At 37.0% G+C, this 23,637-nt stretch overlaps 3 protein-coding genes and 1 long non-coding RNA gene across 4 annotated transcripts; 1 reads left to right on the top strand and 3 right to left on the bottom strand.

The window, feature by feature from the left end:
- Positions 1 to 350: 350 nt before the first annotated feature.
- thop1 (thimet oligopeptidase 1) lies at positions 351 to 7,844 on the bottom strand. The gene is made up of 13 exons (XM_056735661.1): positions 7,759 to 7,844; positions 6,729 to 6,935; positions 5,990 to 6,138; positions 5,138 to 5,245; positions 4,953 to 5,055; positions 4,639 to 4,799; positions 4,403 to 4,538; positions 3,935 to 4,301; positions 3,613 to 3,814; positions 3,334 to 3,520; positions 2,354 to 2,482; positions 1,645 to 1,781; positions 351 to 1,452 (listed from the first exon to the last, which is right to left on the bottom strand). The coding sequence occupies exons 1-13, from the start codon at positions 7,769 to 7,771 to the stop codon at positions 1,291 to 1,293; spliced, it is 2,061 nt and encodes a 686-aa protein (XP_056591639.1). The 5' UTR covers positions 7,772 to 7,844; the 3' UTR covers positions 351 to 1,290.
- A 545-nt stretch (positions 7,845 to 8,389) lies between these two features.
- zgc:173548 (uncharacterized protein LOC100126026 homolog) lies at positions 8,390 to 10,446 on the bottom strand. The gene is made up of 2 exons (XM_056735098.1): positions 10,222 to 10,446; positions 8,390 to 9,493 (listed from the first exon to the last, which is right to left on the bottom strand). The coding sequence occupies exons 1-2, from the start codon at positions 10,412 to 10,414 to the stop codon at positions 8,898 to 8,900; spliced, it is 789 nt and encodes a 262-aa protein (XP_056591076.1). The 5' UTR covers positions 10,415 to 10,446; the 3' UTR covers positions 8,390 to 8,897.
- Positions 10,447 to 11,011: 565 nt separating this feature from the next.
- Positions 11,012 to 12,463, top strand: LOC130410573 (uncharacterized). The gene is made up of 3 exons (XR_008905026.1): positions 11,012 to 11,140; positions 11,885 to 11,986; positions 12,101 to 12,463. It is a non-coding gene; the product is annotated as an uncharacterized LOC130410573 (long non-coding RNA).
- A 1,653-nt stretch (positions 12,464 to 14,116) lies between these two features.
- Positions 14,117 to 23,107, bottom strand: cdh27 (cadherin 27). Its single transcript, XM_056735519.1, has 16 exons — positions 23,057 to 23,107; positions 21,775 to 21,891; positions 21,475 to 21,624; positions 21,255 to 21,399; positions 20,647 to 20,810; positions 19,707 to 19,838; positions 18,719 to 18,901; positions 18,307 to 18,602; positions 16,854 to 16,996; positions 16,501 to 16,725; positions 16,129 to 16,350; positions 15,369 to 15,490; positions 15,092 to 15,151; positions 14,921 to 15,004; positions 14,592 to 14,678; positions 14,117 to 14,323 (listed from the first exon to the last, which is right to left on the bottom strand). Exons 1-16 carry the CDS (start codon positions 23,105 to 23,107, stop codon positions 14,117 to 14,119), a joined length of 2,388 nt encoding a protein of 795 aa, XP_056591497.1.
- Positions 23,108 to 23,637: the final 530 nt, after the last annotated feature.

Genomic DNA, 23,637 nt, shown 5'->3' with positions numbered 1-23,637 from the left:
AACATTTATGATGAAAAAAGAAACAATATCCTACTGAAAGGACTGGAAAGCGTCTCTCTTGTGGTGTGCCCAATCTCATTTGTTTGTTCTCTTCTGTAACCATCATTTTATCCACTGAGATCAGTAACGTCGAGAGAGAGCCGGTGTTTACGAGCCCCTGCCTGAGGCAGAGATCAGACCCCAGAGATCCGCCAGCAGCTGCTCCATGTTTAATTAACCTAATGTGTAGACGTGCACAAACTGTTGCATTTCATTTCACATTATATCAGTCAAAAAAATCTTGTCTAACAACAATATAAATCCATTTTAAATGCATTTGTGTGAAAGTGCATTGCCACTAAACTCAGTGCCAGAGGTGCAGGTGATTTTTTATTTGGCTTGTGAATGTGTTAATTGTTACACAGAGTTGTTTTCTTCGCGGATCTCTAATGTGCTCAGTCCTGAGAGAGAATAACTCAAGCTTAAAGTCACAGAGGAATCGGCTGACAGGTTTATGCTTTCAGTCAGTATCAAATCTGCATTTGCCCAAGGCAAGATTGTGCAATAAATATGCAACAAACTGTTGAGAAAAATAATTAAAACCTCAACTTTTAATAGGGTGCATATCTTACGCAACCTGTCAAGAACATGCCCAAGTCATATTATATTGATTACATTTAAATAACATTTTCTCATCCAACTTATTTTACCACAATGTGATAAATACTTTGAGCATTGGTACTGCATTTGAAGTTCATATTGTAGTAAAAATATTGACCAAAAAAACCCAATGCACAAAAAAATCTAAATGTTTCGTTTTTCCTAAAAAAAACAATTAATGCAGATAGTAAAGAAAACTGAATTAATGTTGAATCAATGTTACAAACATTATTATAAACATTGATTCCACATTAAATTTACTTTGCTTTCATTTGAGTATTATGAAATATGACATGGACCTTTTTTTTCGGTGATCATTCAATACAATTTTCCTGGTGATATGTTGAGTTTCACACAGATAGTACCATGTATGTGACATCTATATGATGTCATTGTCATGAAATCCCTGAAGGGATTTCAGAGGTGTTGCCCTAATGAAGCACTGGCAACATTTCCAAAAAAACAAAAGGAGTCAAGACAATTTGTTTTTGTTCCATGTTTTTAGACGGCTTTTGTTACAATTTTTTCATTTTGTCAAAAACTGTTTGAGAAGTGCTGGGATGGGAAAGGCTTTAATACGTGAATCATGAGTTTTAAAGGAGTTTTCAGTCTTTCTGAGGTTTTTGACGGCTCATTCTAGCCATTAAGCAGTCAGCATGCACAGGGTGTGCCGGGCTCCACCTCCACCGTGAGTCCTTTGCTCAGAAAGAACGCATCCTGTTTAGGTTCTCTTCCTAGGAACTTCTTCAGCATATCGAAGGCATCCTCTGAGCCTCCGGGCTTCAGGATGCACTTCCTGTAGTCCAAACCCACCTGTTAACAAATACAAGAACACAAGTTGAAATAAAAAAAAATATGAATATTACAAATAAATCACCACACAGAAGTATAAACAAGAGCACAGTAACAATCTGATATAAATAAACATATGGGTAAATATCTGATCATATTTTAAAGTATCACCACTAAATTTGTAATGAGCCATTCACTGTAGGTTTAACTAACCTTGGGGTTCATAATGCCTTCCTGTTTGAAACGGGCGTAGAACATGTCCATTGAAAACACTTCACTCCACAGGTAACCGTAATACTGAGCATCATAACCTCCTGCCAAGTGACCAAAGGTGGCAGGCATGTTTGTCCCTGTAGAAACCAGAAAATCAAAGGTTTACGAAGATTATAGGGTGTGAGAGCCTCTCTTTCACCTCATCAAGTTGATGATGTAATATACTGGGAATGATTTGCAGCAATATTGTGAAGATCAAATTGATTTTGTACCTTTTATTTGACCATCGAGTGTTTGTCTATGACTATGTTTGTGATTTATTTAAGTGAAGCAAAATTAAAATACTTTGTATGTCTGACGATTTGCATGAATCAGTTTAGAATCAAAGATACATGTACACTTTGTTTTGATTATACACACTTGCAGATATAAAACATTTTATTCGTCATTTGATTGAATGCATTACATGTGTTATTCAAAATAAAACAATTAGGTCTGTTTAATAAATATGTTCCATCAATTTTTGCTAGCTAGGTATTTTAATGCTTACATTAAACAGGTTGAATCTACTTGGCAGTGGCACCAAACGATGTTTGATTGAAAGTATGTTTGTTTTCATAATTATTTTTAGCAAAACCAGTTGGTCTATCAGATGTCTAAAAACGTTCCCATTACTTTTTGAACATTTTCAATCAAATTCTTATTTTACCTGGTGAGGCAGGAATTCCCAGTATGTCCAGGCAGAGCTTGGCATATTCCTCAGCGGCGTCAAGCCCGGTCTTAGTGTGCAAAGCCTGGTCCACCTTGGCCAGAACAATCTGCCTCAAGTTAAACAGCCCTGATAAACAGTAAGTAAAATAATTATTTTAAAGGGGTCATATGGCGTGAATATATGTTTTCTGTGTCTTTGGTGTGTTATAAGTTGCCCATGCATGTATTAGACACGTAAAATTGCAAAAATTAAAGTGTATGAACAAAAGATGCATTCTATCTAAAAGCAAATGCTGAAACGCCTCGTGTCACCACACCCCCACATATCTACATCAGTTCATGGTATGATTTGACTAAGATGGCCCAAATGTATAAGCAAGTAAGGTGGGCACACCTGTCAGTACAATTGCTTTGGAACATGATGTTCCAGATATGGTAAGAGGCATTACATTTCCTTCACACGCTTGCAGTATTCGATCAATCACACAAACTAGTGAACTGTTCAATCATTGCACACCTCGCTTTTCAGAGCGATGAGCTTGTTAAAAATGTTTCAGAGAGGCGGAGCAAAGAGGAGATACAAACATGTAAACAGCGGTATGAACCTTAAATTGTGTATAAACATAGCATTACATCTAAAATAAACGAAAATATTTGTCATATGACCCCTTCAAAGGTGAAGCAAACTCACCTTTAAAAGTTAGATCAAGGACCACAAATATAGTTTTCTTAGAAATAACATAAATCAATTAGTTTCATAAAAAGACCAAGGATGACATTATAAAATAAACGTATCCATTTACTCACGTAGTGGACGCTTTTATCTAAATGAGAGTATTAACTTTTTTTCAATAAACCAACAAAATGTCCATTTTACAAAGCCATATCTACATGTGGGTCTAGAGTTGAAGCAATTGTGATTGAATTTACACTTCTGTGTGTGGGAAAGTCCACTGTCTGTTCCGTCTTTATGTTTACCTGTATTGGCGAGTCTAGACTTGATGAGTTTGTCCAGAAGCTCCTCTGGGATTGGGTTTCCGGTTTTGTAATGTTTGGACATGCGCTGCAAAGGTTCTTTCTCCCAAACCCAGTTCTCCAACATTTGAGACGGTGCCTCCACAAAATCTCGCTCCACATGAGTCCCGCTGAACATCGCAAAGTCAGCCTGAAAAAAAAAAAAAAGGTACCTATGTGATCTTCACACAACGGCCAAAACAGTGAAATGCAAACTGTAGGAGCACTGGACTTAATGCAGACCTGAGCACAGAGCTGGTGCATCACATGTCCGAACTCGTGGAAGTATGTTTCCACCTCGTCGTGCTGCAACAGGGACGGGGCGTCTGCGGTGGGCTTGCTGAAATTAGCCACCATGGCAGCCACAGACATCTGTCTGGTCCCATTCGAGAGCAAACAGCCCGGCTGGAGGCCAAAACATGCTGCATGGCCGTACTTGCCCTCTCTGTAGAAATAAAGAAATCAGGAGTCAGTTTAGCGACACCACCACTAGGGCTGAACTTTTTAAGGGTCCCATTTCTAGATTAACTGTATTACGGACACGTCAAAGACACAAAGCTCTCACCTGGGGAAGAGATCTAGATAAAACTGCCCCACAACCTGTCCAGAGGTGCGATCCTTAACGCAGTACAATGTGACATCATCATGCCAGACGGGGGCATCTTCCACCTGCTGAAAGGTGAGATTGAGCAGCTCCTGATAGATGCCCAGCAGACCCTGAGTCACCACCTCCATGGGAAAATATTCCTTCAGCAGGTTCTGATCCACGGCATACTGGGTCTCCTCCACCTGGGTCATGTAGTAGCGCGTGTCCCATGCGTGAATCTCTCCGGTGAACGGTAGGTTTCTCTTCTTACACTCTTGTTCCTTCAGCTTCAGGATCACCGCTCTCTCCTCCTCACCCAGGAGCTTCATCTTACGGGACAGATCCTCTGCAGCGGACAGAGAAGATATGGAGATAATTGATAACTATTATCACACAGCTGAGAAAGATAAACTATGTTCATTTACAGGTAATTTTGTTATTCATTACCAAGGAAGGCAGCGACCTTCTTGGAGGATTTGGCCATGTTCATCTCAAGAACAAAGTCGGCGTGCGCGCAGAAGCCCAGCAGGCTGCTCTTCTGAGAGCGCAACTCCACCAGCTCCTTCAGGATAGCAGAATTCTCCTGTTGGATGAACCATTACAACCGAAAGGTCAAGACACCTGGATTCAGTTTTAAAACACACACAGTGTGACAGACTGAAAGCATTTCTGAGATTTCTGACCTCTTTACAGCGCGAGTTAAAGGCCTCTTCTAATTTCTTCCGTGTCTCTGGGACGAAGCATTTTTTCATGGTGGGGAAATAATGAGGGTACTTCAGAGTTAGCTTCAGCTTTCCAGACTCATCCTTCTCCAGAGAGTTGAGGAAATCCTCAGGGAGCCCCCCTATAGCAAAAGCATTCACACCAGTCATGTCTCATTCATCAAAACCAAAGAAAAAGTCTGCCTACAAAAAAAATTCTCCTGCAAAACACAACATTTCAGCAAACGGTTACACTTTACAATAATAAGATGATAAACGATCCTCCAGCTACTCACCGAGCTCCTCCCGAGAATAAGTCAAGATGGTTGTATCTTCGTTCAGGTGTTTGTTGAAATCGATACACAGATTGCTCAGCTTCTTCTTGATCTTTTTGATCTCCTGTTACAGGGAAGATGAAACTTAATTCTGGGCAAAAGAGGCACTGCTATTACACAACAGACGAAAGATCCGAACATCTGACCTCCTGTTTCTCTTTTGGAAGATGGAGGCCGTTTCTTTTACCCAGCTTTATGAGCCTCTCCATGTAACGCTTGGCTTCGGTCGACAAACCACCATCTGAAAGCTTCTTCTGTAAACAGGGAACCAAAAATGAAATCAAATCAGGGATACAATGTACAAAAAGTCACATTTATAGTATAATTTCACATAGTATAAAAAACATTGTTGTGATTATTTCATGGGGTGAGAATTTCATTAATTTTCATGTAAATTTTTGGGATGTGATATTATAATGTTGTAGCAATAATTGAATGTTTATCTTTTATTTATTTATTGATTCACTGGTAAAAAAGACTCTAACCCTGATCTGTAATTTTTATTCTTACTATGGAAAGTCAATGGGGACAATTTTTTGGGATGACTTTTCCTTTAAGGGCCCGGCATATTACATTCAAATCGAGAAACGACATTCTGTGACATGATTTCAAACAAATTCTGGTCCAAATGAAAATTCGCTGCAAACCAAACTCCCTCTTGTATCCTTTAAAAAAAAACATTTAAGGCAAAAATACATATTAAACACAAATTTGCTGATCTTGTATCACAGCTTGTATCATGTTTGTTGTTTGAGATTAGGTGCACAGTGGCTAATTTTACATTCTTAGCCCATACCCCACCTCAAAAAACAAAGGGACGTTGGAATGTTTGAAAACAGTATACGGTCTCTCAGCATTTGAGCTTCGTTTTACACCCAAACGCAAAACGAAATCGTAATTCGCTCGGACTATGCTGGGCCATTTCATCTGTGAACAGATGTCCGAGCTCAGTTCCAAAGTTTTTTTGTTTGAAAACCTAAAGCTTGCTCCCTGCTCACCTCCAGAGCCACGATTCTCTGATAAACATCCTCCCGCATGCTCATCTCCACATCAAACTCTGACAGCTTCTTATCAGCTTCAGTGCTGGCCGTGCGGACATCTTTGCATGAGGACACGTGCTGAGGGAAGTCCAACATGTTCCGCTGGACTGCAAAAAACAATAACTTTCAATTAGGTCATTTTGGCTACTCAAACAGATATGAAACTGTAAACCATCAGAAATTGTGTTGTACTTGTGTTTATTAATAGTGATATTATCCATTGAATGAAGAAATGAAACGAAGAAGTGGTTGTGTCGTATTTTGATTTCCGTTTTCCGGGAACAATTGTAGAATAATTTCAGTGAGACTAACAACTGAACAAGTCCAGCACAGTGCAGTCCACAGGCTGGTCAGCGTATCTTTGTGTCAAAAGTGCTGAATGGTGTGCATCACTGCATACAACTTTCCTGCATACTCATGACTGTTTTTGTGCCGCAGTGCTTACAAAATGTGCAGGAAAGCGAAGGGAAGTTACACTTTGAAATCACCATCCTGGACTAAACCGTTAAGGTGAAAATGTCAGAGAATGGAAAATAACAACTCTCAAAATTAAGATGTACTTATTTTGTTTCATGCAAAATCATTTCTGAGCTGAAATGTGACCTTTACACATTTTCTCCACAACCCTAAAATCAACATACCATCCACCTTACATGTAGATTATAAATATGATCTTTACAAAACTAAGTATTTGTACCAGTGTAGTCCACTTCTACATCAGCGAGGGCCTTCAGAGTGTTCTCATAGCTGACGCTGGCCAAGTCCAGGGCGCCCACAGTGTCGTACACCTTTTTGGTTTTAGCAATAAGCTCATTGGTAAGCTGGTTGATCTGGTCCGGAGTTAAATCCCATTGCAAGTGGTTGTCCGCACAGACCCGATCCCCGGAGCCAAACACAACTTCACCTGAAAATTCAACCTTTGTTAAGAGACAACTTAATATGCACACTATTATAAGCCTAATACATGATTCCCATTAACCAATCACTGCCTGTTTATAGGCATAAAACTATGGTAAGGACTCAATGAGGGCCAATATTGTTTGGTTATCAAAATATCTTTCTGCAGAAGAAAGTCATACACGTTTGAGGCAGCATGAGGGGGGAGACACTGATGAAAGACCTTTCATTTTCTATTCTGCGTGATCAATCCCTTTAACGGATATTTGTTTGTTGACCTTTGGCCAGTTGCATTAAATGCTTAGACTAGTCAAGTTAATCATATATTTTTTCTTAAAGATTATTCATAACTTCAATGAATCAGTTACATAAAAAGGTATGATGGTCTTAGAGAAATCTGACAAGACACAAGTGATACAAGTTTAAGCAACTGGGCCCTAATCTCAGGGCCCAAACGAGATGAGTGACCCTGCTTTTATAACGTGACTTGACCATGATGACACATTGTAACTGAATGGAAAGCGAATCCCGACATATGTAACAGTTGTTGATACATTCACGTCACGCACACCTGGGCCCAATGTAATGAATGAGTTTGTGTTGTTTTGTATCAGTGCCGTGGGTTCAGTTTCGGTACCGCAGGGCGGAAGTGAAGACGAGCGGTACCAGTTGACCCAAACAACACAGATGACTCACAGAATATTAGCGCACGGCGCTAACGAGCTACAAGGCACAATACCTGCATTCTGTGGTTTATAACCAACCAACTATGGATACCATATCATAGTAAGGCGATATTAAGCATGATAATAGAGTTATGTGTATCTTACCTGTAGGCGCCATTAGTTCAGTCACTACAAACACACCGTGTATCAGAAGCGTGTCGAAAGAAGCTCACACACGCAGCCGATTCACGTTTCCTGGTTCAGTCACATGACCATCAGAGGATACTGTGATTGGCTGCGTGCGTCTCCGTCAACTGTCATTGAATAATCTTTCTGTAGTTCGTATTTTTTATGTATGTTGGTGAAGTGCATTGTAAGTGTGTTGTTTACAGTTGTTACACCTACTTTTATGTGTTTGTTCATATTTTGTTTTATAAATAAACACGAGGCAATAAAACAATATGTTATATAATTTAGTTGGTGTAATCGAGAAAAATATTAAAAATTGTATCACGATTTTAGCTGTGAGAAAATTGTCTTGATTTTGGCCTGTATTTAATATAATCTGCTGTCGGTTTACTGGTTTATATGTAGATTTATGCACACCGGCTGCCATCCTGTGGACGTTTCCAAATTTTTTGAGCTTTCCTTAAAATGTGGCTGCTGTTGCAACTTGAGAAAAATACATCATAAATAATAAAGTGTAATTAAAATAACCTTTTCAATCGCTAAAACTATTATCAACAAAGTATTTGAATGTTCAAGTACGTTATTAGACGAGAGTAAGTAATCTCACTTATGTTTTAATGTTTTATTTGCAAACATAAAGACAGTTGCATGTTAAAGTATCATTTTTTTTAAGAGAAATTTGTTGAACTTCTAAAGGATTAAGCAATAATAAAGTATGATTTAGAGTAACAATAAGAATGCATGCACATTTCAAAACATTCAAAGACATTTTATAATAGAAAAGTAAAATAAAAATGCATCATTCATAAAAAATATGATTAACACAGTGTCCTAACCAAATGAAAAAATTAAACTCAAGTCTAAACACAAAAATGAGGCATAAGACATTGTTTAAAATCATTTTCTATGTTTTGTCTTCGGAAATTACGGCTTCTTGTCTTTCCTGAGAGGAATGGACAAAACTTGAGTAGTTGTGAAAATAAAACAGAAACTAAACGAGCAGCAGATGGTTGTCACAAGTTTGGGACGGAAACTCAAAAGATACAGAGAAGAAAAGATGAATATTATTGATTGTCAATCTACCATGTTTGGTTGAGGCAAAGTGTAATCACCAATCATGATGAATGATAACTTTTAAGGTGCAATTTGACAAGATTTGACCGAGAGAAACCCTTTTCACACTTTGGGCATTTATAGCGATAATCACCTGTATGAAGTCTCTTGTGTTCATTCAAGTGGCTTTTCAATTTAAAGCGCCACCTACAGGAATCGCAGCTGAAGGGTCTCTCGTTCTGGTGCACTACCTGGTGTATCCGCAAGCATTTCTTGCTGTGAAATGACTTGCCACAAATGTTGCATGCCATTTGGGTTGTCTGCCGTGCCTTTCGGGTTTTGGTGTCGTGACCATCACTCACATTGCCATTTTCCACTTTAGGCAAGCATAATTGACTGACCTCATCATTACTGAACTCTTGTTTAGTGGGGACGGATCTTTGCGTATTCACATCATCGAAGTCTTCCTTTTCCACCACGATCTCTGGCTGCTGTGTGAAGCACTCAATGGGTTCAAGTTCTTTTTTCCTATCTTCAGAAGCTTGACTAACAGTCTCATGAGAAAACCCAGTGGTCACCTCCATCTGCACATTGATATCGGAGATTTCTGAGCCCAGTCTAGGTTGCAGGAGTCCTTCGGCACCGATGTTTTGATTATCTGTGTGACATGTGACATTCTGTTTACAACAGGAAACCATATGGACAGGACAATATTGACCTTGTTAGCGTAAAATCATGAGATTGTTGAAGGACAGTGTTGCAAATGTGAAAGAACTATTCCCCTGATGGTAAATTAATATACTACCCATTGAAAAATATACAAAGACTTCTTGTGTTTTGTATAGTTTTAAATAGACACAATTGTAAGGGCTGAAGTTAACTTCCAGCCTGTCTTTGGTTAAATTATAACAATTTATTTATATTAATAATAATTGACATTAATAATTTATTGCTTATGAATAGCATTACATTAATTAAAACTACTCAACAGTTATTGATCCTGTACGGATGTCTACCGGAAGTTAAAAGTATGTTTATGTTGTTGCCGCTGAAACCGTCTATATTCCATAAACTGTTTAACTGAACACAACATCCACCTCACAGGAGTTCACTCTAAAATAAAACAAAATACTAATTTCATCACTTACATTCACAACTCTACATTTATAACATACATTTAGCAAGAGCCCGGCCCTAGTTTGAGGGTGGGGTGAGAGAGAAGTGGGGTACAGCACACAGTATTTGTTGAAACGTACAGTATTGGTGTTAAAACGATTATGGCTTATATAAGCAAACGTGTTCTATATTATTGTGTAGGGAGAACAATCACTAAGATAATTTTACAACAGATTGTTGCTGTTTATCAATAGTTAATGTGTTACTGACCATTGCTTGTTTTTGCACGGTTGCAGTTCCTCGTGTAGTTCAGTGTAATCTTCAGAGAGCGATTTTCCTCCTTCAGACGCTCTATTTCCGTCTGATATACAATAATATTGTCTTTAACAGTGTCGAATATTTCTTCGGCAACTGCCATCATACGCTTTATTAAAAAGGAGTGGATAGATACTAGCTCAACCATGTTGATGTTTACGCGAACTCGACTTCTTCGTGTTTTTCTGAATAACGGCAGCAATGCGAATACATCCTGCGGATCACAGCGACCCCTTCAGGGTGAAACAAACGTCACAGCAAAAGTCGAGCAGTCAAAATATAAACTTTCAGAGAATCTATTTATTAAAATTTTATTTATTAATCATATATTCTACTTTTAACAGCCCCCGTCGAAATATAGTCCAAAAATATCAGTATATCAATATGAACGTTCTCTCTTTAAGATGATGGAAATCAAAGTGTTATGAATGTGACTAAAAGGGCAGTTTTTGAGAACCAACATTGTTGAATTTCTGTGACTAAAAATGCATAAATCAGAAGCATAATACCAAACAAATGAATGGCTTTCCATAGAGCATAAAATAAGGATTATATTTTAATTTTCATATGCGTATTTCAGGAAATGGACAATTGGTTTGAGGTCCTTTTCTCATTGAACATACACTCTAAAAAATGCAGGGTTATTTGTTTAACCCAACAGCTGGGTTGAGCCTGTTGGGTCATTTTGTTGGGTTATTTTCTTAGTGTTGGGTCATTTTTTCAGTAACCCAAACGCTGGGTTACCAGTCTGGTCCAATTGAGTGACAGTTGAGAGAGTAAACCCCTCCCACTCCTCTACGCATCAGACAAACTTTACCTTCGCGGGCATTTTGATCCACTTCATCTCGGAAAGCTGTTATTCGGAGAATAAAAGGTATGTTTTACGAGTTTTTAATGTATAAAACTATTACTGTAAAAAAAATGCAAAAGTATGCAAAATTCGGCTGTTCGCATTAGGTTTGAAAGTAACGTTACAATCTAGCTTCGTTAGCTTTGGATAGCTAGTCTGTAACGTTATGCCCACGTTGTTCTAATTTACAGCTTTTTAATCATTTAAACTTCCTTTTTGGTGAACATTTCCTCTGAAATGTGTGACTTGTGTGAGTCATTTAGTTCAGTAACTTACGCATCTTGATATTAGTTTAAGGTCGACACGAGAGAGCGTCGTGTAAAAAGCAAACATCCAGCTCATTTTTTTTTATAAATACCGCTAATGTTCGGTGAGGGAACTTAGTTTTAAGAGTCTTTTAGACGAGAATGTTGTTGTTAAGAACTCAAATACGTGATTTATATATAAACATAACGCCTCTTTGAGATTTTGTTAAGACGCTGTCGGAGGTGTGAGCATCAGGCTGTCAGCGGTCGTGTCTCCGTGGAGAGCAGCTCTATCTCGGCCATTGCTTCGGGAATAGCCGCTCTTATAACGTCAGTGGTTAACAATGCGTTATAATTAATTTTGGGTATATGAGACGAACAATTGTTGCTCTTTTTAGACTTATACTTATTCCCGAGTGTGTCGAATTAGTGAAGAGTTGTTCTAACGTTTATAATATTATTTTTAAGACTGTATTTCGCTTTCTGTACTAGAGCCCACTCTTCTTTTTTCCCCCACTGACAGGTTGCAGAATAACAGCTAATATTAATGGATCATTCTATTCAAGAGAATGTCAACTGGAACTTGGGTGTTTTCATAACAGGCTTTATGGTAAACATCATTTAGGTAAAATGTTAATGTACTTCTTTATATGTTTATTATAATCCATTGTGCTCTGGGTTGGCCAGTTTCCTTACATTCTTCTCTTGTCTCTTTTCTTGTCTCTTTTTATCTTTATAGATGAACAAATTGATAAAGAAACCCTCCTGCTGGACATCCACTTCCAAAAGTGCACACCACACTGTTGTCTACAACTCCCAGGAAAAGAATCCTCTTTAGTAAGACTGCTCCGTGGATATGTCAGGTTAAGCAGTGCTGAAACCGAAAGAACTAACGCTCTTTAAAATGTTTTGTGAGTTTATATGAAGAGGAAAGTTACGGTGTCCCTTTTCCACATCCATAACGCTTGTTTATTTCTTTTTTTATAGAAAACTTGTGCATAGACTTATATTTTATCATATAAATGAGGTTCTATCAACAAGGGTTTAGTAAAATACTTTTTGTAGTGTTTTGAAGTGTTAAGTTGTCTAACTATTTATATTTACTTGTGCCACTTTAATAACCTTGTTAAATGTATATGTTAAAATCTAAACTAATGTAATTCATTGAAGTTAATTTTCTTTAAATATGTATAAACATACATTTCATTAAAGTGTTTTATATGCCATTTTATTGTTCATTGAGCATAACATATTGCATGTTTTTATGAATTCCTTTTGTCTTGCATTTTGATCCTTAATAAAACTATTGATTCTTACTGATGCCTCGAGTATTTCTCTGTGATTTTGTTATTATTATTTTTAAACATTTCGGGTTTTTTTTAAACCATCAATGTAATTTTTAAGCAAAAGTTGATTTAAATAAAACAACCCAGCATGTTGGGTCAAAGATTTAACCCGACTGGCTGGGTTAAAATAACCCAACGCTGGGTTTGTCCATATTTGACCCAATGTTGGGTTACCAAAATAACCCAAATTGGGTTGTTTTAACCCAGCCTTTTTTTAGAGTGTAGGGGAACCTAATGTGACAGAAACATTCTTAGTTGTCATATATAAGCCTAAAATTCTGAGAACCTACTTTTAAAGTCAGCAGTGTAAATACGAAACAAGAATGAACTTTCCATCACATGGAAAACAGGGGGAACTGTATCTGACAGCAAAATTCTCAGCTGTTTGTCTTCAAACTCTTGGATAAGCCACTTGTATGAGATAATACTTATTTTAGATTTTAGGGCTCAACAAAAGATGGTCCAGAATACGTGTTTAACAAATTTTTCACAAATATACAGTATATGCTTTCATTTGTATGCAAGTTTGAAAAAATTAAATACTGAGTTGTCTGTAATGTATTGAACACATCTGTGAAAATTACTTAAAAAGTAAAAACCGTGCGATAATCATTTGTTTTGTTTGTAGGATACAATTGTCCAGGGTGTTAACAAGTTTACAAATGTTATGAGAATAACTTAACTGTTACTCACTTACATAAACAAGAAATGATCTACATTAAAACATAATTAAATATTTGTTGTCTATATTATTTTCTTTTCATAAAAACAACATGATTTTGATAGAAAAAGTATAAATATTGGCAGAATAAGTAACAACATAGCCTGACAATGCAAGCAGAAAAAAATGTTGTAAACAATGAACTCTACATGACATCTGTCCATGACCTTGATAATGAACCAAGATAACCACTGGCAGATATGTGTGTTTAACATGTAAATAAATCATTTTCCTGCCTTAAGGAAAACCATCTCATAGTTAAAGACGGGGTGTCCGATTTCTCTTAGCTGTTGTTGATGTTCAAATCACCAAAAAAACACACCCCTACTCCCATCTTTCGCATTTGTCAGCGCTCGACTCGACTAATGTATGTCCGTCCTGCGCACTGTACACCGTACTGCTGATTGGCTACAAGATTGTTTGGTTCTTGGCCCGACTTTGTCTAAACAAGCATAATTCGGAAATCGGACACCTCGCCTTTAAGACAAAAACCATTAAACTAAAGAAACTCCCAATCCTAATTTAATAAACCCTTTGAATAAAGATTGAATTGTCCATTAGTGTGGAGACTAATATTTGTCATTATAATAATTATCATTCTTAGTGTGAACGAGCCCTTAATCCTTACCAAAATACACAATATTATTACTTCTGGATAAAAAAATGATGGTGCCATTCTTCGTCACTTCTATTGTTCCGCCTTTGTCCAGGTAACAATTGACGCCAAATTTCTAAATGCTGGTCCAAGGTCAGAGAGTAGCTCAGGATTAAACTCATTATTAGGCAATTCTATGGGATCCAGGTCTTCAAAGTTCACAGAGATGTCTTCAACGGCGTAAAGATGAGGCTCATAATCAAGTAACTCATTTTCTAGTGACCGTAGTGAGTGTAGTCTCTGAAAGTTTAAGAATCAGTTTAACATCTTCCAATTAAAATGTACTATAATGAACAGATTTGATAAGGTAACAAATACACCTTTGTCAAACAGATAAACATGCAAAGGAATAGTTCACCAAAAGTTCTGTATTTTAATAATTTTTGTTTAAGATGCTAATTTAGTATTTCAGAATTTAGACCTTTAATTTGTCCAAAAACTTTACCTTTATGTCTTCAACTGAATTTCGGATAAATGTCTTTTGGTAAACTGCTGGGAAATTACTCACCAGTAAGAGTAGACTCTGTAAAGCCGATTGGCTGATGGAATACATGTTCTGATTTCTTTGTGAAGTTTTTCTGCTAAGCCTTGTCTCCTGAGGACATGTACAAATACCAATAAATTAAAGACCTTGTTTCACAAGAGCACACTTTCACTAAACAGCAACAGATTCAGCCCTGTCAAAACCAGTTCATTATAAAAATTGACCTGTAAGTGACTGTCAGTCCGATTCAGTGACTGTTTCCATCTGCTTGTCTGATGCTTAAAAGGGAAAAGAGTGGTTAAATTAAATTTGCTGTTAAATTAAATAGTTGTTAAAAATGTTGGCTGTTATACCTCATGGGAATTGTACTGTTCAATGGACCAGAATCCATTCGATTGAACCGGTGGACCATGAGGGCTAAAATTCTGGTTTGATACCTAAAAAAAAATGCTTTATGTTGATAAAATTTCCCAAGATCATTTTTTTTGCATGAAACTCATAACAAACATAATTGTTTATCATACCTGATGAACGTCACCCTTGTTCTGACCACCGTTACTGGCAAGAAAATGTGCAGTCGGGACCTTCAGATGTAATACAATTATTTGTAAATAAAATGAAAAATATGAAATGTCTATACATATAGTTTTTAATGTATTAAGTAATACAGGATTACTATTACCACAGACAGTATTTCTGTTTTACTTACAACAAGCAACAAAAAGTAAATCAAGTGCCTATAAAATATTATTGACTCAGACACCCTAAATTTAGGTATTTTTAAGGTATTTATTGTATTACCATACAATCTGTGCCAAGTTTCTCGATGTTGTAGGACAGAAGGGCATCTTCTGAGAAACCTTCCACCGGTGCTAAAGCCTTCACAGCCCCACAAGAACAAGTGAGGGCGAGTAGCAGAAGCGCTAAAACGAGACAAAATCTACATTTCAAAAGTCATCATGGAATGTGCATATTATTAGCCATCTATATCTTTTAGTTCAAAAAGCTGCCTTGAAATAATAGTTCACCTTAAAGTGAAAATTCTGTCATCATTTACTCTTTTCAAATTATTTTTTTCTGATGAACACAAAGATTTTTGGAAGATTTGCTTGTAACCAAACAGTTATTGGACCCCATTAACTACCATAGTAGAACAAATTGCTTAATTCATTTTTTGTTCATTTGAACACAAAGATATATTGAAGAATGTAGGAAAGTAAACATCTCTAGGGCACTTTTAACTACCATTGTCATTTTTCCGACTATGATAGTCGATGGTGGCCAAGAACTGTTTGGTTCGAAGCATTCTTCCCAACATCTTTCTCTGTGTCCATCAGAGCAAAGAAACTAATACAGGTTTGGAACAACTCGAGGGTGAGTAAATGAGTAAATATGTTTGTGTGAACTGTCGCTTTAAATTTTGAAGTTAAATCAAATTGGCATTACAAGTTGCTTTAATCTAGAGGTATTATACTGAAGGGAAAATGGGTTAAACCTGATTTAACAAGTTAACGAAATAGCTATAGATTCCTCACTATGCACACCCAGTCTGTGGGCTCACCGAAAACCAGCAGTGAGGCAAAGATGGCTGTTCCATAAACACCAATTCCCGCTTTTTTCTGCACGTTGCGTTGCACCAGACAGCTTGGTGAGACCGAACAATCGCACGCCGCCACAGAGAGATTCTGAAGAATATAGAGGCCCTGTTTATCAGAGATTTTCACCATCAGTGTGTACTGACCAGGATAGATGCTTTTGTGTTTCACTAAATGCACCGTGTTTCCTAAAGAACAAAGCAAATGAGGTAAAACACTTTGATTCCACTGGCATAAACGGATTAATCTGACACAGTTTGTATATGTGGGTATTTTATATATAAATACATAAATAAAAATTATAAATATATAATATTAATATAAAGATTTTTCTGTACCGTGGCTCGGGTCGAAGCTCCATTCTTTCTTAACATCTCCTATTAGTTCAAAGCTGAATGGGCCACTGTATGGGTCTCCATCAAGGTCATACGCTGTGATCTCTGTGCTTGAGATCTCCTCAGATTGACAGACAGACACCTCACTGTCCTTTAACAAAGGGACGTTGTCATTCTTGTCTTCGACGTAAATTTGAAGCGTAGCAGTGCTTGTCATTTTAGGATTTTCTGGTATGAAAAGACAGAGAAAAGGCAAACATACATAAAGTGCATTCCTATAGAGTGGAAAAAGACTTCCAACATTTATAACTCTAGAGGTTTCTATACCATAGTAAACAGACAGTATTGTGATGTACCTTTGTCAATAACAATCACAGTGACTGTATAAGTGCCGTTGGTCACGTGACTGGACTCTCTGTCAAAAGGCTCTTTTACAAAGAGCTCCCCTGTTGTTGGATTTATTGTCACCCAGCCTGCGGGGTCTTGTTTAATAGCATACCTGAAGGGATAAAAGAGGGGATGTCAAGCACTGATCCAGCTTTAAGAAAGCTCAGGAATTTGAGATTTTAGGCTAGCAAAGCTAATTTGAGTTGATGGTGTCTTGTCAAAATTATGTTTTTGTCAAATTCACTACTGGGCACTTCTGGGGAAAACTCCCTGCTCAACCATGAAGCCATTTCATGAGTTCGCCTTGCAGTTAATGAACTGGGACGGATAAGTATGCGTGTATGGCGTGCTGTCCTGGGGCGAGGGCTCCGAGCTGGCTAATCCTACTCGAACTCGGAGCACATGCCCCTTGACCAGAGAGAGAGCCCCGGGCTTGATGTGTGCCAGGAACTGGATCATTCTCCCCGGTGCTGAGGTAAAAACGGACTCGTAGTGTGGAGTTGGAGTGGAGGAGGGATGTTGTGAAACATCTGAGAGAATGGAGGTGAGGTGGCTTGACTACACGTGCTCCTCCCGAAGATAAGGGAACGCAGCGATAACTCCACTTGAGGGCTCAGCAAACTACATTCGAAATCGACCTGATTTCGAACAAAATCTGGTCGAAACTACAATTCGTTTCACTAGCTCACCGCAGCAAACCAAACAGAACTCTCCAGGAAAGTTTGTGTTGACCAGTTAAAACCCTCGAGCCACCATTGGTCCATGATTAGGTCTACATAAAAAAAACGATAACATTTGAGCATGGATGCTTTTGAACGTTGCATTGCAGAGATGGAACAGATGTACCCACACCTCTGCGATCACTCTCGCCACGTGCGCAGAGGCTATTTGCAAACGTCATGTAAACCCCGCCTCAGAAACAAAGGGGTGTTCGATTGTTCGAAAACACTATACAGTCTCTCAACGTTTTCAAGTTTCGTTTTACCTCATAATGCAAAACGAAAACGCAATTCACCAGGACTATGTCGAGGCCTTTAGGGTGAACAGAACAAACAGATGTCAATAGGTCTTGTTGACATTTAAGTGTAACACAATTAAAATGTAGTTAAGACATATGAATATGAATAACAGAAGCGATGTGGAGCTGGGGATGGGGGATGGTATTTTGCTTCTGAGCAACTTGATAGGGTTTAGCTGAATGAATTTAACGAGCTGCGTCATATTTCTTTAGGCCGAGGAGGATCAGCTGATGCAAGCTTGACTCAAGTGACCTGCCAGAACTAACCCTATAGCCTATGCTTGATTTTTTGGTGCAAATATTTCTTAACTCCACCAATTGGTTTTTTATATTAAATTCTTCAAATGCCTTATTATAAATGTACAACTGAATAACATTAGCAGGTGAAGAAGTGAAAAACATACTCAAGTTTGTTTAGACGGTGAGTATCAGGATCAAACGCTGTGACTTTGTCCACAAATGCTCCAACAGCACCATTCTCCTCAATCACTAACTTCCTCACGGGCTCAGAGAAATACGGAGGCTCATTGACGTCTTCAACAGTTATGTTAATGCTTTGAGTAGATTTTTTTGAGGAATGACTGATGATAGTCCATAACCCACTTGTAGACATTTCTTTCACTTCACACGAGTAAAGGGGCTCTTCATTCTCAACAGAAACGGTGATGCTTTGTTGTGCTTGTTTTTCAAAGTCTAATGGCTGCAGAAAATAAAACACCATGTTATATTCAGAAATTAACTAGTGAAAGCATTTTTGAAGACCACAATTTGCAGAGATATGACAGAACATAACAGACAACACTGAATAGCCTGTACCTTAACAACTGTGAGGATGCCATCATTCGTTTCCGGATCAGTGTGGATGGAGAAGTGATCACCTTTATCTCCCTGTATGGAGTAAGTGGCCCTCCACGCAGCAGTGTTGCGTGTGTCACCATCACGTGTGTGTATGACGAGAGGGGAGATACCTGTTGTCTCCTCCAACGCTTTACCTGAACCCTAGATTAAGAGAAAAGATTGATCCAATTATAAAAAATGTAGTCGATACATTCTGATCATCAGATCTTTCTAAAAATCTGGATATGCAAAATGACTTAATTTCTTCCATTCCTATCGGTTTATTCTAAACGTTGACCGTCCGTGTTTTCTTCAAGTTTGGGAACTTAGTTGTCATATTTTTATTATTGACGGTGTATATCAAAATATCTTTTGTGTGAAAATTATGTGAAAATTATGAATAGTGTATACAAAGTTTGACCTGAAATAATAAAAAAAAATGGAGCTTAAAAAAATCTTTATACTGTTTTAAAAATTGAATCAAAGACTTTTATTGAACAAGAATAATATTTAAATGTAATAACAAGGATTTCAGAAGTCATTATTTGTGACTTATCGTATGCAAAATATAAATTTTTGTTAACATAATACTGTATATGTGTGTGTGCTGTGTATAATAAGTAATAATCTGTAATTCTAAGAAAATTTATATTTTAACATATTAAATATGTATTATATATTTATATGTAATAAAAATAATAAATATTAAAATGTCTTAACACAATGTAAATATTTCTTAAATTAATAATAATACAAATAAAACTTGTTGATCGCGGATAATCGTTTGACAGCCCTAGTCAGAACCACAAAACCCATACAACCCACTCTATAGTCCAAGTCTAAAGCCAATTTGATAACAACACACCAGATTTTTTACCAATTTAACTTTTTTTAAAAATTCACTAAAAAAGGCACTGCAGCAGAGATGATTATTGTTCTTTAATATCTTCAACATGTTATCACTTACTGTTTGTCCTGTTATAACTGGTGGATGATTATTGCCATCTATAATGTTGAGAATGACTGTGGCTGTGCTTGACAACTTCACAACCTCTCCACGGTCCTTTGCTTCAACAGTAATGGTGTATTTGTTAGCCACCTGAAAGGAAACCCAGTCAGATGAGTGGGTTTATATACCCCACACTGATTAGAAACCGACGACGTGTTAAATCACGTCAACACATTAAACTGTCTTCTTTTCAATGATTGGGTAAAGGGCGTAAACAATGTGTTCCCACGCATGTCTCATTTGCGAGTTTACGTCATTTAATGGTTAATATTATTTAAACTGACTTGTCATGTTTTACAATATCCCAAAATAGTTAGACGCATTCAATCATCTTTATGACATAACCCGAACCGCAAAACATTCTGCAGGCAGTCTTTGTTATGCTGAAAAATACTAAAGTTACATTTTCTTTATAAATATCATACTGTGAAACCTCCCACAATAATACATTGAGTGTGTTTGGGTCTTATTCCAGTGAGACTGAAAGGTTTCCAGTGATCATTATAGTTCCCATCAAAATCAAAACCCTTTAAACGTAACCATTAATTTTTTCACAATTTCTCTGATTATTTCAACTTTATTGGGTGGGTGGTTGAACTGTACCTACAGAAGAGTTCAAATGTAACTCTGAACAACCTTATTTTAACAACAACACACTACAGACCAGTATACATGTTTTCACATGTTATTGTATGACATAGCCCCGACAGGACTTTTATTGCAGATGCCTTTTGAACTGCTATGCGAGCTAGTAACATGACTCTTCGTGTCGTACAGAATTACTATAATATAGCAACAGCAATTTCCGGGCATGAATATATGTACATATATGTAATATATGAATAAAGCAATGCATGCAATGAGAAATAAAAATATGCATGTCATCAATGGGTCCTACCTCATAATCCAAACATCCTTTAAAAGATATTGTACCGCTGTTTTGGAGGTAGAATTCTGCATTTTTAGTTCTTGGAGTCACAGAAATGATTTTGTAATCTATGGTTGAATTAAGAGTTCCTTGTGCATCATTGTCTATAGCTAAAACACCAACAAGAAAAGAACCTGCAAAAAATATGGAACAAATGACATAATTTCTGTGTCTGTTGATGTAGTTCATTGATGTAAATAATCAGAATTAGGCCTACTTGTATTTGACAAATATTATCCGTATTTAAGATTTGATGCATTTGTATGTAAACTTTGATTTGTTTTTATTTCTATTCCAAAACGGTTTAAATGTCATTTAACACCACCTTCATTACCACCACAAACAGTGTTTTGAAATGTGGTAGAAATAACATTGATTTAGAAAAATGACGTTTAACAAAAACAAAGAACATAGGTCTTCTGTGATGCATATGCACTGAGTATCTTTGTTAAACAGAGAGTGAGCAAGGTTAAGCAGTCCAGAGGCCCATAGATGAAGAAACACTAAGCTTTAAATATCTTAAGTATGCCTAAACATGTCTGTAATGATCAGAGTCAACGGAAAGATCGGATACTGACCTTGTTTGGTTGCTTCTGTTATACTGATATCATAAACTTTCCTTTGAAAGACGGGAGGGTTGTCGTTTATGTCCAGTATGTTGACCTCCATGCCTAGCTGTGTGTCTATAGCGGAGTTGGACTTGTTTCTTGCTTGAAAGGTTAGCTTTAAGAGATGATGAATTTGGTTTTAAACCCTCATAATACCCTCACCGTAAAAAATCAAGTGCTTTTCTATTACCATCAGAACTTTGTACTCCTCAAAGTCGACTTTACGATGCACTTTAATGACTCCAGTGGTGGGATTTATAGAAAGGACACCCTTTGGGTCTACATCCACCCCTCTGCCTTTTAGCACGAACTCCACCAAATAATTTCGATCCAGTGTAATCTAGAGTTAAAATGAAGGCGATTTCTCAAGAATGCATACAAAAGTTTGTGACATTGTGGTGCTTTTTGTGTTAAAAATGATTACTAATTTGTCAATTAACTGATAATTTTTTATCCAAGATAGCAAATATCTGCAATATAGAGCGATTACCTGGCCCAGGTCATACGGAAAGGGTCCCGGGTGTTCCTCCACAATGTCAAACGAGTCTATAATCCAGGATCTTTTATGACGTTCAAGAAGGTAGGTGTTGCACAAGCAGAGCATTCCCTAAGAAAATAAAGGTATGTTTTTATCATTATTATACTTATGCTTTTAAAAAAGGTGAAGTTGTGTAAAAATCTGTTATTGCACAGTACACCAGTAACACCAGTTTACTGCCCCCTCATAATAGGTGCATGTCATCCCTGAAGCATTATCAATCACAGACTACCTTTTGTCTGTTATTTACTAAACAAGAGAAACATGATCGTAATATGTCTGAAAAACAATATGCCATTGTTAAAATCTCAATATGAGACAGTCCCCTCGGAATCTGCTAAATGGAAAAATTTGACGGATTTGCTAGACAGCCCAACAGTGAAACACTGATCTTTGTTATACTGTGATGCACAGCATGATGTAATTGATGTCAATACTACAGCATATACCATTCAAAATATCATTCAACAGTTGACATTCAGTTTTAGTCCTATGTCTCTGGATGAAAGATCATACATGTCTGCACTCTTTTGTGACGGCTTACACATGTAATCATGTAATTAACTTCTACTCTATACGTTACCCTGAGAAGATTCCAAGTTGTGAAACTGGTTTGGGAAAGGTTAAATATGACACTCTTTTGTAGATGAACTGGCCCTAGAGAGAGATATTCACTGGATCGCATGTTACAGAAAGACTGACCATGCTACAAACACACTAGTAGAAGAAGTTCATCCTGCCAATAACATTTTTTACTCATTCATGTCCGTTATAAAGATAAGCAAGTGCGGTTTTAAAACCATAGATCAATACAATGAGTTTATAGAATAGAATTGGTTGATTCACCATAAAAAAGTGTGTGATTCTATAATTTGTCCTGATTGGAAAACACGGTAAAAATATTTTGTCATTTCACCTAAAAGAGTTTGCAATTACTAGTTTTATTAAAGTCCAGAATAAAATGACTTTATTATAATTATTACTATTATTAATAATAGTAATATTATTACTATGATTGTTTAATTTATTACGTTTTTTAAAACAAAGCAATGTTGTAATAGATTGATCAGGCAAGAACAGCTTAAAAAAAAAACAGCATTTTACATTTACAGTTTGAAAAGCTATTTGCCTTTCAAAAACACAAAACACACAAAATACTGTGTTAATATATTTACACTAAAATTATGATTAAACTTTAGATACTAGTCAAATACTGAACTAAAAAGCAACTTACCAAAAGCACAAAATATTTGATCATTGTGGTTCTAATAGCATCGGTTTGCATTAAGCGGTAAATGGATTTGAGACTGGCTTCTCACAAGCTCTCGCGTTAAGCTCTGCTTCAACACTGACAGTATAGTCACACCTGTGAACAGAAGAACAGGTAACTATAGCCTGGGCAATCCAAGTTATAAAGTACTAGTATGTACACAGACATTACAGAGAGACCTTATAGGTGTTTCTATAGGGTAGAGTGAAGCGAGCAGAGTTTCACTGCTTGATTTTTTCACCTCATGTTTGTTGTTTAAATAAACAGTGCACCGCAGAATCAATCAACCTGGTGTAGCCAATAAAAGTGTCAGACGATCACAATTGTTCTTTAGTCACTCAACATCTAAATAGCCACGGAGTGCCCGACCTTGAGTTTACCAGCACTGCTCTATTCAATAGCCAAGACAATTATATTCATACAAGCGCTTTTCACAATACGAATTGGTTACAAGAATATGGCAACATTAATAATTGGAGTTAAGAAAGTAAAAATTGTGTTTTAATATATTTATTACCAGTTTCACTAAAAGAGTCACTTATTCA

This window comes from Triplophysa dalaica, chromosome 21, assembly GCF_015846415.1.
Source record: "Triplophysa dalaica isolate WHDGS20190420 chromosome 21, ASM1584641v1, whole genome shotgun sequence".
Taxonomy (NCBI): domain Eukaryota; kingdom Metazoa; phylum Chordata; class Actinopteri; order Cypriniformes; family Nemacheilidae; genus Triplophysa; species Triplophysa dalaica.
This window is presented reverse-complemented; position numbering and strand designations above follow the sequence as displayed.

Coding starts and splice junctions, on each gene's coding strand:
- zgc:173548 (XM_056735098.1), bottom strand. CDS start 10,414: ATGGTTGAGCTAGTATCTATCCACTCCTTTTTAATAAAGCGTATGATG. Junction 9,494..10,221: donor CCGTGCAAAAACAAGCAATG/GTCAGTAACACA, acceptor CATGTCACACAG/ATAATCAAAACATCGGTGCC.
- cdh27 (XM_056735519.1), bottom strand. CDS start 23,107: ATGCAAACCGATGCTATTAGAACCACAATGATCAAATATTTTGTGCTT. Junction 21,625..21,774: donor TTCCGTATGACCTGGGCCAG/GTAATCGCTCTA, acceptor TTTTAACTCTAG/ATTACACTGGATCGAAATTA. Junction 16,351..16,500: donor GAGCTTCGACCCGAGCCACG/GTACAGAAAAAT, acceptor TTTGTTCTTTAG/GAAACACGGTGCATTTAGTG.
- thop1 (XM_056735661.1), bottom strand. Junction 6,139..6,728: donor TGTAGAAGTGGACTACACTG/GTACAAATACTT, acceptor TGTTTTTTGCAG/TCCAGCGGAACATGTTGGAC. Junction 5,246..5,989: donor AGAGAATCGTGGCTCTGGAG/GTGAGCAGGGAG, acceptor CCCTGTTTACAG/AAGAAGCTTTCAGATGGTGG.